Source organism: Mauremys mutica, chromosome 8 (genome assembly GCF_020497125.1).
Source record: "Mauremys mutica isolate MM-2020 ecotype Southern chromosome 8, ASM2049712v1, whole genome shotgun sequence".
Lineage (NCBI taxonomy): Eukaryota > Metazoa > Chordata > Testudines > Geoemydidae > Mauremys > Mauremys mutica.
The window spans coordinates 15,949,850-15,966,149 of NC_059079.1; the positions used below are offsets into that span (position 1 = coordinate 15,949,850).

Genomic DNA, 16,300 nt, shown 5'->3' on the forward strand with positions numbered 1-16,300 from the left:
AATGGTTCTGAGCTTTTTTAAAGCCATCCCTGTCCTGTTCCTTTCCCCCCACCCCCCTTTCAGGTTCTCTGTAGCTCATCTTTAAGACAGATTAAAGGAACTGTATTTTAGCTAGTATCTAGCCTAGGTCCAAAAAAGTCTTGAGCATATGGGATCAGTCAATAAGAAGTGCTGTTGAAAGCTGAAAGTTAAATATTTCTGGATAAACCAAGATGTATTTAGAATTTATTAGTGCTTAAAACAATCCTCCATTTCAGCGTAGGTCTTTTCAGCGAATTGTGTGTCTACCTTAGCAGATAAACTTTGACTTTGCAGGAGGCCTTTTTGCACTATCGGCTCTTCTAAAAGGGGGAACGGGAGAGAACATTTAAGGATCAGAAGTGTGTTTTTATTATTTTGAATAGCTTCTGGTGAACTGCAGCTTTTACCGTTTTTTCTTCTAAAGCGATTTTTCATTTGCAAAAGTTCAGCTACACATTATGTTTGCTGCCTTCTCTTACTTTTTGAATCTACTGGCCGAAAGCTAGCAGCAATTTTTTTTTTTTTTTTACTTTATTGAAATTTGAAACCAGGATCTTCTCCAACCGGGGGGGAGGGGGAAAGTGTCACTCACCAAAGTTTTTGTATTTTTACATATTATATTTTAGTAATCATTCATATTTGTAATGATTCCTGCACTGTTGTGCTGCATTGAAATATCTCTCCTTCATTTTCTGTAGTTTCTAACAATCTCCTTTTTTTTCTGATATAAATGATCTAATGTTGTTTATTGATTTTAATATTTACATTTTAGGAACCACAGAGAATACATGCAATTAAGCTATTTAGAAAGCTAATACAAGGTCTTGAATTGTAACAGGATTTTGCTAATAGAATGTTCCTATCACTGATTTCTCGGTTTTGCCTATATTTGTTTGAGCAGCAAAGCCTATTTAAAAAAACAAAAAAAGCCATTGGAGCTGTAGAATAAGTATATTTTAACAATGTTATTTTAAAGGTTATGAAATGATTTTGATACGTGACATACTCTACATGTGAATGTAAAAGAAGAAATTCAGTTAAGCTGAAAAAACAAAAAAACTGTTACCTGGCAAGAATGGACATAAATTAAGAGTTTAACATGCTGTAGGAAGTTTTGTGCAGTTTCATGGTGGGTTGTTTTTTTTTTTGCCCCGCAGGGCCCAATCCTGCAAATGGGAGTAACTTCATTCATGGGAACAGTCCTATCGACCTCATGAGTGAAATTAGTCCCTTGCATACATGTTTGCAGAACTGAGTCCTTAAAGTGTACATGCTTTTCTATAGATAGTGTAACATCCTGTAACAGTATTACGTAGAGAAACATAACAAGCAGAATATAATGAATTATAATACCTTTTGATCTCCCCGTCTGATTTATGTAGTACTTTTTAGGTATATTTATTTATTTAAAAAGTTGAATACAGGGATCTTTCTTGCAATATACTTATTCAAGTTCAAGAAACTTTTTAATACTGATTATTTCTGTCTCAAGTAAGATGAGTGAACTTAAAATATTATTACTGAAGGCAGGCAATGTTTTCAGGTGGAGAAAAGTATTATAAATTCTTTTATAATATATTAACAAAAATAAAACAAAATGTATTAACAAAAATAAATCATTTTTTGAGTGTGGATCACTGTGGCAATGCTAAGATTTTGTGCCTTAATACTTACATAGAAGCTTCCCTCTCTTTTTTTTTTTTTTTTTTTTTTTAAATAGAAGGCCGTCAGAACTTGTCTTGTATCCATGGCACAGTATCAGATTTATTATTTTTGGTAGGCTACATATAAACCAAACAGGTTTTTTTTTTTTTAATTATAAGGGTTGAGTTTAAGTTTTTAATACTTTTTACTGTTAGGCATGCTGGAGAAATTTGCAAACTGGTTACATTATTTACTGTTTCTAGTGGTACGGTAGACAGAGATTAGAAGCACCTTGTATTGTATTATAAAATCACTTTATACTGAAATTTTATTACACCGCAGATTGCCATTTCCAAATATGTCTTAGGGAAAGTGTTGCTGTATTTCAGACTTCCCCATACAAACATTGATTGGCATCCCAATGTTTAGAATTTGCCAAATTGGCGGGCATATGCTGGCTACACCACAAGCAAGTGGGGTCAGGGAAAGAGCAAAGTGAGAGATGCATTCTTTGAAAATGGATTAAGGTCACTACACTCATGTATTTTTAAACTTTTATTTTATTTTTGAATGATTTTAAGTTTTAGGACTGAGTCTAATAGTTAAAGAATCTTCCTCACACTTATGTGTATTTTAGTTGCTCTCTACCCTCTGTGATAGCAGTGTCATATTCTTTAGGCTGATATAATATTGAGAAAGGGTTTATATATAGATATGTATATCTATAGATATAGTATGTGTGTGACTGTGTATACAGATGCTCCCTGACTTACATAAGCTTTCTTTTGCGGAACGCCTTGTGTAACTCAAATTTTGCGTAAGTCAGAAATGTATTCCTCACCATTATGCAAAAATAACAACAAAAACCCCGCCTATTTCTAGCTTACCGAACTTTTTCCATAAGTGCGGATTTGCGTAACCTGGGGGGGGGGCATCTGAATACATATATACAATATATGTGTTAATATGTGTGTGAGATTACAAAGGTGCTTGTGTTTTCTGCACTGCGCAGTATATACACATTGTCATTCCTTAATTCTTACTTCTAGCGGATATTAATTTCTCATGTGTTAAAATAGTATTTTAAGGAGATGTTTTGAACTCTGTGACTGATTTGTTTGTGTTTTCATGACATCAGTATAATTCTTTATCATTTTCCTAGGATGAATTTCATCCATTCATTGAAGCACTTCTGCCTCACGTCCGAGCATTTGCATACACGTGGTTCAACCTGCAAGCCCGAAAACGAAAATACTTCAAAAAACATGAAAAACGTATGTCAAAAGAGGAAGAGAGAGCAGTGAAGGACGAATTGCTAAGCGAAAAACCTGAAGTCAAACAAAAATGGGCATCCAGACTTCTGGCAAAGCTCCGGAAAGATATCAGGCCTGAGTACCGAGAGGATTTTGTTCTCACAGTCACAGGAAAAAAGCCTCCTTGTTGTGTTCTTTCCAATCCAGACCAGAAGGGCAAGATGAGAAGAATTGACTGCCTACGCCAGGCAGATAAGGTCTGGAGGTTGGACCTTGTTATGGTGATTTTATTTAAAGGTATTCCGCTCGAAAGTACTGATGGCGAACGCCTTGTAAAGTCCCCACAGTGCTCTAACCCAGGGCTGTGCGTACAGCCACATCATATAGGAGTTTCTGTTAAGGAACTCGATTTATATTTGGCATACTTTGTGCACGCAGCAGGTAAGTGCATTTATGCAAAGTTGTCCAACTTTCTGTATATCTACAGTCCTCTGCTATACCATCCAAGCTGAGTGTTATGACCAGTCAGAGACCGTATGAGTCAGTGTTTGAACTTGGGAGAATATGTGCCATGTAAATGTGGTTGGCAGCATGGTTTTAACGCCAGTTCCAGGCCTGACGAGTAAGAGAATGTACACCAATATAATCTGGTTGTGAATGGACAGGTGTTCACACACTTTCTGTTGCCTTTAAGAAGTAGTAGTGTCAAGTTATGTTGGTTTTCCAATACTAACAGCAATCAAATCTTTGGCACATCTAAACTGCTTTCAGAAGTGGCCGACATTAATATTAGCACAGGAAATGTTAAAGGCTGTCTTTTAGAACTATGTAGTGGCCTGTTTAAAATGGACCTTATTTTAATACTGGTAAGAGAAAGAAGGTAGCTGAACCTTTTTTTAAACTGGCTTTGTATGTGTGTTGTGTCGTGTAAAAAATAAATTCAGGGAAACAGAAGTGTCAAAAGCCCAATGGTGGTCAGGCCCAATACAAGACCCGGTGAGTGCCTTCAGCTCATATTGACATGGGTGATAGGTGAAGGTGCTGAGCACCTTGCAGGATTGGTCCCAGAGAGAAAAGCAAAGAAATCATACAAATATGTAATAACAGTGCAGTGTGGATTGTGGCTAAAATAAAGGCCGTTGGTATCAAATGGGGAAAGTAAGGTCAGTGTTAAAAATGTAACTAGCACACAATAAATGAATACACTTAGAATCTGACTGATACTAAGAACTGATGGCTTATTTAACAATACTGCATTCAGGAGAGCGGAAATGCTTTTACACGTCATGAAATTCGCAATCTTGTCTGTGACTCCAATGCGAACCACACCCTGCCTGTGAATATTAGTATATTCAGAGGCTTCCTAATAGGTCAACTGGATAAATAACATGCAGTAGCATTTCTTTTCAATCATTTTGTTTCTGACAGAGTTGCTGTGTATGAAATGTTAGGCCCAAGTTTTTGGAGCTTGTTGACTTTTCATATATACGTACTAGTTTTGCTGGATTTCATTCACAGTAGTAATTTAAGCCAGGGAGTTGGAGGGAGTTGAAAATGAGGGGAAACAAAGAGAAGTCAGTGGACTCTTATCATTAGAAACTTAATAAATATATAATAATAACAATAATAATAATAATATAAATCTTGCTAAAAGAAAAGAATACATCTATTATCTAGCATTCTTTTGGGGTGATACATAAACTGCAGACTATCCGAAAGTTGCCTGCAATAAAATCAATATTCATTGTGATACATAGTATCACTTCAGTAATTTTATTGATATACACTATGGTTAGAAGGAACCTTTGGCTAACATTGTGATATTTTACTTAGTTAAGCTGTGAAACTTTGTAATTAGATGTGATTTGATCAATCGCGCTTCGCATTGCTGGGGAAGAAAATGTAGGCAAATATTACAGGAAGAGTGATTTATTTACTACATGGTATGATGAAATGGGAATGACCAATTCCTGTAGACTTACATTTAGCACTAGTGTTGTTTAGTTAGTGTTATGTTTCATGAATTAAATGCAGGCTTCTGAAAAGCACTGGGAATTGTCAGCAGAACCCAGTGACCTCCTACCTTAAAAACTTGAATACACATTATCGTTTTTGTCCGTCATTCCATATATGTCTAGATAAAATATGGTTGAGAGTCAGAGAGAGACAAGCAGCTAAACTAAGTACATATGTAATATAAGGAGGCCTAAAGTGATAGTTTTTTTCTGTTATGGCAGTCACACATTAGATATGTAAAGAGTCTAATAATATTTTGATTAGCAGCATACCACCTTATACCATCTTATCAATATGACAGTGGTAACAAACAGACCGCAGTTGCACTTACTGTTCTTTGGACTAAACCTTTGCCACAGGAACTTAAACATTAGACTTAATCTTTATTTACATTTATAGCCTCTTTTAAACTGTAAACCTCTCACTCTAACTATACAATTTAATATTTTACCTATTGCTTACTGATTGTATATATTGCATGACACTGCTATTGCAGTAGTTTGTGCTAGGATGTTAGTAAATCTAATCATAAGGTGGGACAAAATGGCTGTAAACTGTTATTTAGGAAGCATGCAGTGTAGTAGTTGCCTTAAAAAGACGTAATGAAAGCATCGTGGATAAGGCTACCTTTTGGGTTTTTTGTTTTCCTCTGATGTATCCCAGAATTCTTTGTTACACCTGAACACTGGCCAAGTCAATGGTGATTGGTTCTCACGGAACCGCAGTAATGGCAGCTAATGCTGTGTGCGCAACAGGAAAATGACAAAAGAAAATAGTAAGCGTCCTTTGTCTCAGAATATTTCAGACTTGATTTCAGAGATTTACAGACCTGTTATTTATGCCGAGGAAGTTGCCAACACAAATATTAGGTAGGTTGGTCAACTTACATATAGCTGATTTGACAGGCATCTGCTATAGTGCAGAAGATTTGTAAACACTAAACAATGTTTTTACCTCCTTAAAAGTTTTGAGAAGTTGCCAGTATTGGCAGGAGGCACAGACTTTGAAACGTGCTTTAAGATACGTGCCAAAACCATTGTGGCCTTTTCACCCATAGTGCTTGCTTCTTTTTAATATTTATTTGTTTATTTAATTAATTAATTCTGTTCCACTATGCCTTGTTCTAGATAATTTCAACAGTGAGATGTTCCTTTCCATCTAAATGTGTACGATAATTATTGCTTCGAATCCAGGCTTTCTCTTTAGTTAGACACTGTCATCTATAAGAGAATACATGTGCCCAGATTTAAATAATGCTTCTGACAAAGCAGATTCAGCTACAGAAATGAATTATTCTCTTTTAAGAACTACTGTATAAAAAACAAGAAAACTCAAGTATGTGAATACACAAGCTGCATGCCATTTTTGTAAGAAAATAAGGAATGTCGGTGTTTTCTGAATTAGAAAAGGTCACCCAAAATGTATTGCCCTATAGAGCATCAGCTCCAATTTGTAGTTTGTAACCTGTTTAAGAAAAGTATTCTCATACCCTTAACTTGGGTTGGCTTTTTAATTTTCATTTATTCTGCACATGTATCAAATGACAACTTGGAAACCACTGTGGCAAACCGTTTTCTTTGTGGGAGTGTAACAGTAAAGCTAATTTATGACCAGTCCTTTACCAGATGATCTGTATCGGAGTCTACAATAAACCAGGCACGTGGCAAGGTCACAATTTAAGTTGTTAAGGTCATAACCTTAGCCACCAGGCATTTGACCTTTTAGATAAAGTTAACCTTTGTTCATTAGTAAGCACTCAACCAAGAACTTTCTTGATTTTTTTACTGCTTCAGAGTTACTTCTGCTAATGTGATCAGATTGTAGAGAAGATTCGCATCTGAAGTAGTTAAATTTTCCTAGAGGTCAGGTTTTTTACAGACTTCTTGAGTGGACAAAGCTAGGTTGTAATCTATAGGCCAACAAAGTGATAACAACACAACACTTGATTTTTTGACAGATGTTATCCACTTTAGGCAAGAATTAAAGCTAGCTAGAAATTTGCCACTCAGAATCTTTTGATCTTTAAGACGGACATTTACAAATGCTAAATTTTAATAAATCTGGGATTTTTAAAATTTAAATAAAGCCATTTTTCTGATTTTAGTAATATTAAAGAATGAAGCCAAGGTGGAAATAAGAAGTCTAATGTATTTGTGTAACTGTGAAAGTTTACTTCATGTTGAAATACCTATTGTGGATAATTTGCTATGTACAGTAATACTGCGTACACATGACTTTAAACTTAAAATAGACACATTTTATGCTGTAATTGGTGGCATTTAAATATTTATACTTAGGCTACAATAAAGTATCAATTGAAATAATGCACATACAGGAAATATACTTGCATATATTCAGAATATCAGTGTAAGTATCTTTTAGTTCCAAGTCAGAAAGGTACATAACACTTTTTGCCATCATCTTTTAGTGCAATTGTTATTGATTGTTACTGCATTAATCCTGTTAATAGCTTCAGTTGTTCAGTATGTATCTGTAATGTGAAAGGTGTTTTAACAGTACTGTACATCATAAAAAGAGCTGTCGCAGCATCCTGAACCCCTGAGATCTGCTCTGCAAAAGTCTAGTGTTTTACTGTGTAAAGTGTTACCGTTTACCATGTTACATACACCATATTGTTACCTTAATTATGTTGTAGTGAAAGCTCATTTTTAATTACTTAGGTTACTTTCTTGGTTTTCTCTGAGACAGCATTTATTATTTAATTTAAATCAAAAGATAGAGTCCACTGTTAGTTTTTGATGCATTTTGTTTTTATTTTGGCTACGTTATTGCCATTCCATCATACAGATAGCCACGATATGCAGATTGGCCAGATGGTTGTGTTAACAGATTGAGAACCCACTTCCCACTGCTAAAGAGCAGGTGTAAGATCAGTAGGGTTTTTTTTTTCCTCCCAAGATTCATCCCAAATGCTCATTAGAATAGTGTTTAATGATTTAAAAAAAGGCCACATTTCAAAATATCATCATATCTGTCATGAAGTCAATGTGTAATGCTTTCTGCAATTTATATGTATATCTGGAGATATTTTAAGCATATCCTCACTATGAGACTGTTGGAAATTGACTTCTAATACATGACTGTTGAAGTCCAGCATATGTCAAAAGCAATCTTAAACGTTTCACACGTGCATTACTTCATTACTGGGCTGCGTGTGCAGATCCAAAGGAACCTGGCTACATCAATATTCAGAAAATCTCTTAACGTCTCAATATTTATGTTTGTTTTTCATGGGTCTTCTTGCCATAGAGAAACATTTATGGGTTAAAAGTAATATGAGATGTAGTGCTCTCAGCATATTTCCACCATCAAAGAAGATCAGATCTTGTATTATTTCAAGCCCATAAAAGGCTCCCATTAAGAAAAGAAGCCTGCAGAAAACATAAGTACTCACAACTGGATTTGGAATACAAAGACTAAAATCTCTGGACAACCATCATTTTATATATATCACACACACACACACACACACACACACACACACACACACACACACACACACACACACACACACACACACACACACAGAGTCTATGGTGTAGAAAGATACCTTTGCCCATCAAAAAAATTCTCTTTTGGAAAGTGGAATAATCAGTCTCTGCTCCTTGCAGGAGCAAACAGTAGTTGACAGAAGCAGGATTTAGGTTGGAACAACTGCTTTCACCCTGCTGTTGTAACTGAGATGGTAAGTGGCTGTGTTAATTCTAACCCTAGCTACAGCGAAACTTGTGACTGTTTGCTATATCACAAACCATTGGCAGTTCACCCATGTGGTTTAGCTTTCTCCTTTCACCACCAACAACCAAACAAACAGTGGCTAAATATGCTTTTAATGTGGCTAGAATATTTTCCAGGTGATTTTTGAAGTCAGTAACGTAATAATATTACTTACATGTGTTATTCTACAAGCAGAGGTGATCTGGAGTGAGACAGTAGATAGTGTGGGCGAAAAATTAGGAGAAGTCTTTGAATGGAGGTCAGTGAATTTATAACTGTGAGGTTTGTGTGTTGGTAAGAAAGTTACCCAATGCTGCTGGCTGGGTTTTGACTTGTCTACAGTTACTGCATTTTTATATTTCCCTTCTTTTCCACCCAATGATGAATAGCATTAATTTAAATCTATTTAAGGCGAGTGTGGGAGAAACCACAATCTTTGTTGTGGTCACTGCTGTACACAGCAGGGCTGAATGTTTCATTTGGTTGAGGCCTCAAAGCAGATTCTAGAGGACCCAAAACACCATGTCAGCCTTTCAAGCCCTGCAGAGAAGCAGGGGAAATTCTGATTCTTCACAAATGCCGATATTTATTATTATGACTATTTTTTTTGTTTCAGTGTAAAGGAGAGGACGCCTGTCCATAGCTCTGTGGGTTCAAACAATTATTGAAAAGAACATTCCTTTCCAGAATAACCACCCAGCAGTGTACTGAAACCACACACACAACCAAATTAAATTAACATAACCAGCTAGTAATTCAAAGCAGCAAAATAAACCCAACTCCATCAACTCCCTCACCCTCAACCCTCCCCAGAGCTCTTGCAAAGAGATGTTCTTCGCAGCACGTCCTAAGCATCACCAGTGTGGGCCTGTTCAGAGCTGGGTAGGTGGGAATAAATTCCAGACCAAAGTATCCTTTCTGGAGAACTCCCTGCTGGCGGGTTCTGCATCAAGCAGGTTCCAGCTCACGTAGCTTCGCTAGCCACAGCTGTGGCTATAGCACCCATTCTGGATTATTTAAAATGAATTGGAGGATTATAATTACAGATTAAATATGCAAATTGAAAAATCAGGGCCACTTGTTTAATCATTGCCATAGCAGTCACTATGGTTGACTCTGTGACTTATCACAGAGAGAGCTTGAAGCAGATGGAGTTCTTTGTGAAATAAACGGGATAGTTTTAATCCCGGGTAGATACAAAGATACCCTTTGATTCATTTAATTTTTTCAGTTAGTTATTTGTATTATGGTAGCACCCTGAGTCCATGATCAGTTTCAGAGCACTGTTGTATTAGGCACTGTGTGAACATAAATGTAGATGAGGTTCTTGCCCGCAAAAGTTTACAATCTGAAGCTTTGGCTGACTTGATCCAGATTCTCCAGGCAAGTTTTCCAAATGTTCAGACCTGAGGTGCTGAAGGTTAAACGCACAAATTCATACTGAGGACACCTAATTAAATGACTTGATTTTCAAAAGGGCTGAGCACCTGCAGCTGCCATTGATTTCAGTGGGAGTTTTGCCCAAGTAAGTTAATTCTGATTGGTTCTGCCAGAAGTCGGAGAGTTTTCTGACCAGCTCTAGTGTTTACTATATTATTCTATTCAGTGGATCATAGTCTTCCATCACTAGCAAGAGTGCAATGGAGTCTCCACTGATGTAAATAAAAATAATGTATTTATATGCTTTGGGCAGTGTTTAATAACTGTGTAATTTTTTTGACGTAAGTCAACAAATTTGGCTATTTGAGCTCAATTCTGTCTGTAACTCATTAAGAGTAATGCATATATCTCTAATGGCAGGATTTAGCTATTTTAAAGCAAATTACATTTCTTTGGGTCAAATTTATAGCTGTCCTCCATAAAATATATACGTGCATCCATCTTGTGTTTACTAAACGCACGAGTGCATGTGCAAAATGGAGAATGGTGCCGTATAAACTGCTTTGAGCTGTGTTTTGTGTGTATAAACTTGGGTTTTGCCTGTGCAAATGGGCTGCTCCTTCATATTTGACCCTTTGAGCCCTATATTTAGAAACCTTTTTGAATCCTTAAAATTTGAGGGGAAAGAATCCTTAATGTGATCCTTTACTAAGAATGGATGCTGTCAAGTGCCATCATATGCCTCCAATCGAAGCCTTAAATAAAGACAGACAAATTTGTTACATTGTAAAGGCCTGTGGCTGCAACTTTATTGAAATGTTAATTAAACCTGCCAGGTAAATATTTAAATTCATTTGGGCCATTGTGACAACCAAACCATTGGGACTCAGTACAGAACTATATCAGGCCTCACTCATAGTTCTCGACTCATGAAAAGAACCGGCCACACCATACCTGTATTTCAGTGTGAGGCTTGTCCCCATACTGCTGTTGTCTCTGAGCTCCTTTGGGGCCAAGAAACATGTTACACATCGCCAGGGATCTTGTAATTGCAACAGATTATCCTATAACCATTAGTGTTGAGTGTTGCAAAAGCTCTCCTGATGGGAACAGCTGAGGGCACTGCCTAACCAGACCTTGGGGATGAAGTTTAGCTCTGATCATATACCAGAAAAGAGGGAAGGGAAGAATCCCACGGAAAGGTGAAAACCCTGATTTGGGTCAATTTACCAAAGAGGGAAAATTCCTTCCTAATCCCATACGTGGTAGACAGTAAAATCTGGTGCAATTCTAAGGAGAGCTAAAACAAACACAGAGGCAAATCCACATCCAGCCATGGCAATAAGCTGCAACTGATTCATGCATTGGGAGGGTGAAGGAAAAAAATTCCCCATCTGAAGAGACTGGAGCATGCTCTCCAGTTTCTAAATAACTTCCATCCCTATCTCCAGCTCATCCTGGTTGGCCAATCAGGTGCCATGGCAGGTTTTAAAATGGCCAATGGGGCACTGCCTTGGGCTCAGGGAGAGTGCTCTTTCTTCATAAAGCCTTTATATGGTAGTGATATGAGCTGAGTAAAATTGAGATCAGGCTAGATTTAATTCTGAGCTATTCTGAAGTTTTCATGGCTTTAGTGAAAAATGTCTGTCACTCAAAACCTAGATTTGAATTTAGTTCTTCACACCCCGGGACTGAAAAACTCCACACAACTGTGTGATTTTGGAGTGGAAAGCAGTTAGCGTATTTGGGCAGGATGATATAGACAGTATGTCTGCATTTCTTTAAAATATAAATCTCAGTCATTTAATTATGTTTTCAGAGGGCAGATATGAGGATATACTGCAAAACTCATTACCTATTATACCGACATGATAATCTTATTAACCTTGCTTTCTACTTTTTAATTTTATTGTGCACCCTGTATAACTCTTACCATATCAAAAATAATTGCTTGGCGAACACATGATGTCAGAGGTCTGATACAACATTTATCTTCACAAGTGAGGAGACTGATAACTTGCGAGTTACATAACTGCATGCAAGGGATCAGATAGCTCCTCACAAGAGAAAGAAAGTGAAGATAATTGTCAGCTGATAATATACAAGACAAGATGCAGGCATGTGTGTTTGTACTTTAGATTGAAAATCAGTCTTGCAAAACTGTTGTGAAAATTGACCAGTGTTTGTCAAAATATGCTCGTTTGTCCATTGATGATGATAATCGCCTCCCCCCCCCGTTTTACTCACACATTAACTATTACGTGCTTAAGGCGAACAAAATGTTCAAGGCTGATGTTTACAGCCAACCACACCCCTCCAGTTGGATTTTCTATCATGAACCCTTACACCCCATCACAATTCCACTGAAATCTTTCTCTCTCTCTTTCAGTCTTTAGTATATATTGGATATTTTCTCCTTTATTTTGTGATCTGGGGGTGGTGGGTGGAGGGAAACAAATGCCATAATAATATCCCTTTTCAGAAGAATATAGTTTAATTTTGTGTGTGCGTGCAGCAGCTGCCATTGGCAAGCTCTCATCTTTGTTGCCATGGTTTTTATTGCATGTGTGCCAGAACATCACTGGATGGTTCAGCATGATCCCATTATTGGGTGAGATGTATCTATAGTGAGTCACAAAATTGTCATTAGATTGGTGGATTTAAAAAGTAGGATTATTCAAACAGGTGAGTCGATTATGATGAAGGGTTATTTGGTGGCTGATGACATAATAACTTGGATAGCGCTGGTTAAAAATACCACAGAGGCATGTTTTTACATATCGGAAAACAGCCCAACAATATCCTCCAGTTGAACTATGAAGAGGCAAAATAAAATGGAAGAGACACAAGTTAGGTCAGTTGTTTTATTCAGTGCCATTTATGATGACAGTTATATAAATACACAGGTTGGACCCAGTCCTTTAGTTCATTCCTTCTTAAAACTCTCATTGAAGCTATTAGGAGCTTCATGCATTGACAGTAGCACCAACTCCATGGTGTTTAGTTATTCCTAAACCATTAAAATAGTTGCAAGATGAGAGGCCAGTGTTGCATGTAAGGATCAGAGCCTGAGTGGTACACGTGGAAAGCATATATTGGATCTACTTGAGATCTATTTGTGAAAATTCTGTATAAGAGATAGGTATTATTATTTTATTACTCATGGTTCTTTTAGTTGGGCATATTGAGACTTAAGACAGGCAAAAGAATGAATCTGGTCAGTGGTACACCGTTCTATGAGCTATAAAACTGACACTGTATGCCTTGTAATCATATGTGGTATTAGCAAGACCCCTTGACTCTGCTATAGCTGTTACTTGCTATGGCCATAGAGATGTAGCTACTATTACTCTTGTTCTTTGGTTCCATCTATCCAGCAATCATATTAATAATGTGCCTGTCACACTGGTATCTAAGCAAGGACTAACTATTATTTGATAATACGTCTGGTATGCACCCATTTTTTGTGACCCTATGTGTCTTCTCTAATCATAACCATTGACCTCCCCTATTGTATCCCTTAACTCAAGCACTAGATGCATAAAGATCACATTGGGAAAAGTGCCCCGGCACAGATTACTCCTTGGTGCAGAGTGCATTTGCAAATCTGGGAATTTGCCATCTCATGTGAGCAAGCTCTCCAAGCACGGAACTCCCAAAGGGAACTCTTAGGGCCTGATCCAAAGGCCAGTGAAGTCAATAGATATACTCCCGGTAGTGAGGAGTTCCATGAATGGAAGGCTGACATGCTCAGGTTTGTGGAGTGCAGGCACTGTGCACAGCGTGTTATGGGCCTGCAAGGAGAAAATGCAGGATGATCCCGATGAAAAACTAAGTGCAGCATGAAATATTGAGACAGCTTTATGCATGTAGCTTGCCTTTTTTCCCCCCAGTTGAATACAATCGCTATGAACTACAGATCTAAGCTTTGTAACTGAAATTACAACTAGTTAAACTACCACTTGAATATTTCTGCTTAAGGCCAATGTACAGATTAGAAAATATACTCTGTACCATTGAAGGAAACCTGATGAACCTCTGCAGAGGCATCAAAAGCAAAATCTAATCTTGTCAAGGCAAAAATCTAAGAGAAGTTTTAGGACAGAAATATGATGTCTGTCACATTTCATCCCAAAGAGGATTGCTGGATTTTGGTGTTCTCTTTTTGCCTAAAGCAGTAGACAAGAGAATTTTAGTTTGGAATGGAAGAGCTATAGCAAAATCCCTGTCTGGTACTACACAGGGTGAAATTTCAGTTTAATTCAGTTGGATTGTTGTTCTTAAGTGGTAGATTTTACTATTTAAGCAAAGTAGTTTCATATAACTTATAAGAATGAATTCTTTGTAGCTGGATACTGTTCAAAACTATTGCTGTTGTTGTAATCCCTGTTGGGGAAAGATTGTGCAGTGATGAGGACTTTCCTTGATGTTACAATGACTTCATTAAAAATATCTGGCAAACCTTTTTTCATTGATTGCTTTGCTGGAAAGTCAGTTCCTACATTATTTTAAGGTATTGTGAGTGGCTGGTTCAAATGTAGAGGGGTTCGTTTTAATTTCTGCTGACCATTTAGAGGGTCAGATGCTCTACTGTTGTAAATTAGAGTTGGCCTACTGACTTCCGTGAAGCTGTGCTAATTTTCACCAGCTGAGAATCTGCTTCATAGTGTTTATGTAAAGCTTTTTAATTTTTTTCAGCTGGTGATAATTTATATTTGCACATAAAAATGTCTTTTGAAAAGTAAGGTAAGTTGGAAAGACCACTGGGCTGGCTAGGTAGGAGGTGGTATTTTCATGGTCAAGAAGTCGCTCTTCTTTGGAGATGGATCACTGACACTTTAGCTAACTCCAGTGCTTGTTGGTGCCTAGATTCTGTGGCTCATTTATTAATATGCATGTTATAGAGACAGATGCTGTTCTAGAGATTTTTCACCCCAGTCTGAGAAGAATGTCCTGAGGATGTACATTCTTTGCGACATGGCAATGGATATGTAAGTGTGATACCTGGACAAAATAATATGCTCAGAACCCAATTTTAAGCTCTAAAGCTATTCTGCTCAAATGTTACAGATCACAATCTCAGTATTTATTTACAAGAGTGGAATAATTATTTTAAATATATCCTCATTTAAAAAGTGAATTTTTGTGCTGTGAAATGGACAGCCCTGAAGATTGAAACCCTCTCCCCATAGAATAGAAACAGCAAGGGCAGTAATAGTGCAAGTTCCCCTGCATTGCTCCACCATTGTGCCTAAATCCTGACCCTGAGGCATTGGTCCCCATACCTGTTCAAACCCAGAACATGCGGGCCTACATCAATGTCTGTGCTATCCCATTGCAGTCATGGAGGTTCTACAGGGGCAGAGAGATCACTCTGTATGCAGACTGGGCTCTGAATAAGGACTCTTCACTGCTGATGCCTAGCACATGTGTGCAAGGTGTTGGATGATATATGCATATCCCCTTCTCAGTATGCTGGGGCGTGCTCTGGACAGAATCTATATGGAAAAACTTACCCAGTGCAAGGTAAAATTCAGAGTAATCTTTTTTTGAACAACCCTGTAAATCTCAGGACCAGCATTTTAAGTTTTCTGTGAGACAGTTCACTTTGGAACTCAGTTCTGCTATTTGCCAGAGTCTGATCGCAGATCTGTCATCTGTAATACTTATTCCTTTATTGTCCATACTGCTTAGCTCCATATTGCTAATCTCTGTTGGAACATGAACATTTTTTGTGTCCACTTTTAGTCATCCTCTGTTATTTTTTTTAACAACATGAACATTCTGTTTCATCTCACTTACCAGAAGTTGCAAGTTTGATTCTTGTGCATCATCTTCAATGGGAGGTTCATAATAGATTGTTCCACTGAATAGATGTTGCAGTAGCTGGATTCCTGTGGCTCTTCAGAAGAGTTCTGTTTCCTCTTTTTCCTGAAAGTTTTCTAGCATAGCTGTTTCTTGGCTTAACCACTGCTGAAGGTTTTTTTTTTTCTTTTCTTTCTTCTCTATTTAAAGATAAATGTTCTTTCTTTTACTAATAGGGCCATTTTAGTGGGCCAGATTTCAGGTCTGAATCACTCAGGGTATGTCTACAATGCAGTTAGAGACCCGTGGCTGGTCTGTGCCAGCTGACTTGGGCTCGTGGGGCTCAGGCTAAGGAGTTGTTTAATTGAGGTATAGGCACTTGGGCTGGAGCTTGATGTCTAGAACCCTGCAAGGTGGCAAGGGTCCCAGAGCTTGGGCTGCAG

The 16,300-nt window shown here is 37.5% G+C and overlaps 1 protein-coding gene across 7 annotated transcripts in view; it reads left to right on the top strand.

Annotated features, from left to right (window-relative positions):
• The window catches only part of NFIA (nuclear factor I A), a 437,679-nt gene that overhangs the window by 149,779 nt on the left and 271,600 nt on the right, over positions 1-16,300 (top strand). For all 7 annotated transcript variants that reach the window (XM_045028576.1, XM_045028578.1, XM_045028580.1 and 4 more), the window contains one exon: positions 2,828-3,359. In XM_045028576.1, the coding sequence (XP_044884511.1) occupies positions 2,828-3,359 (532 nt within the window). The remainder of the gene's footprint in view (positions 1-2,827; positions 3,360-16,300) is intronic.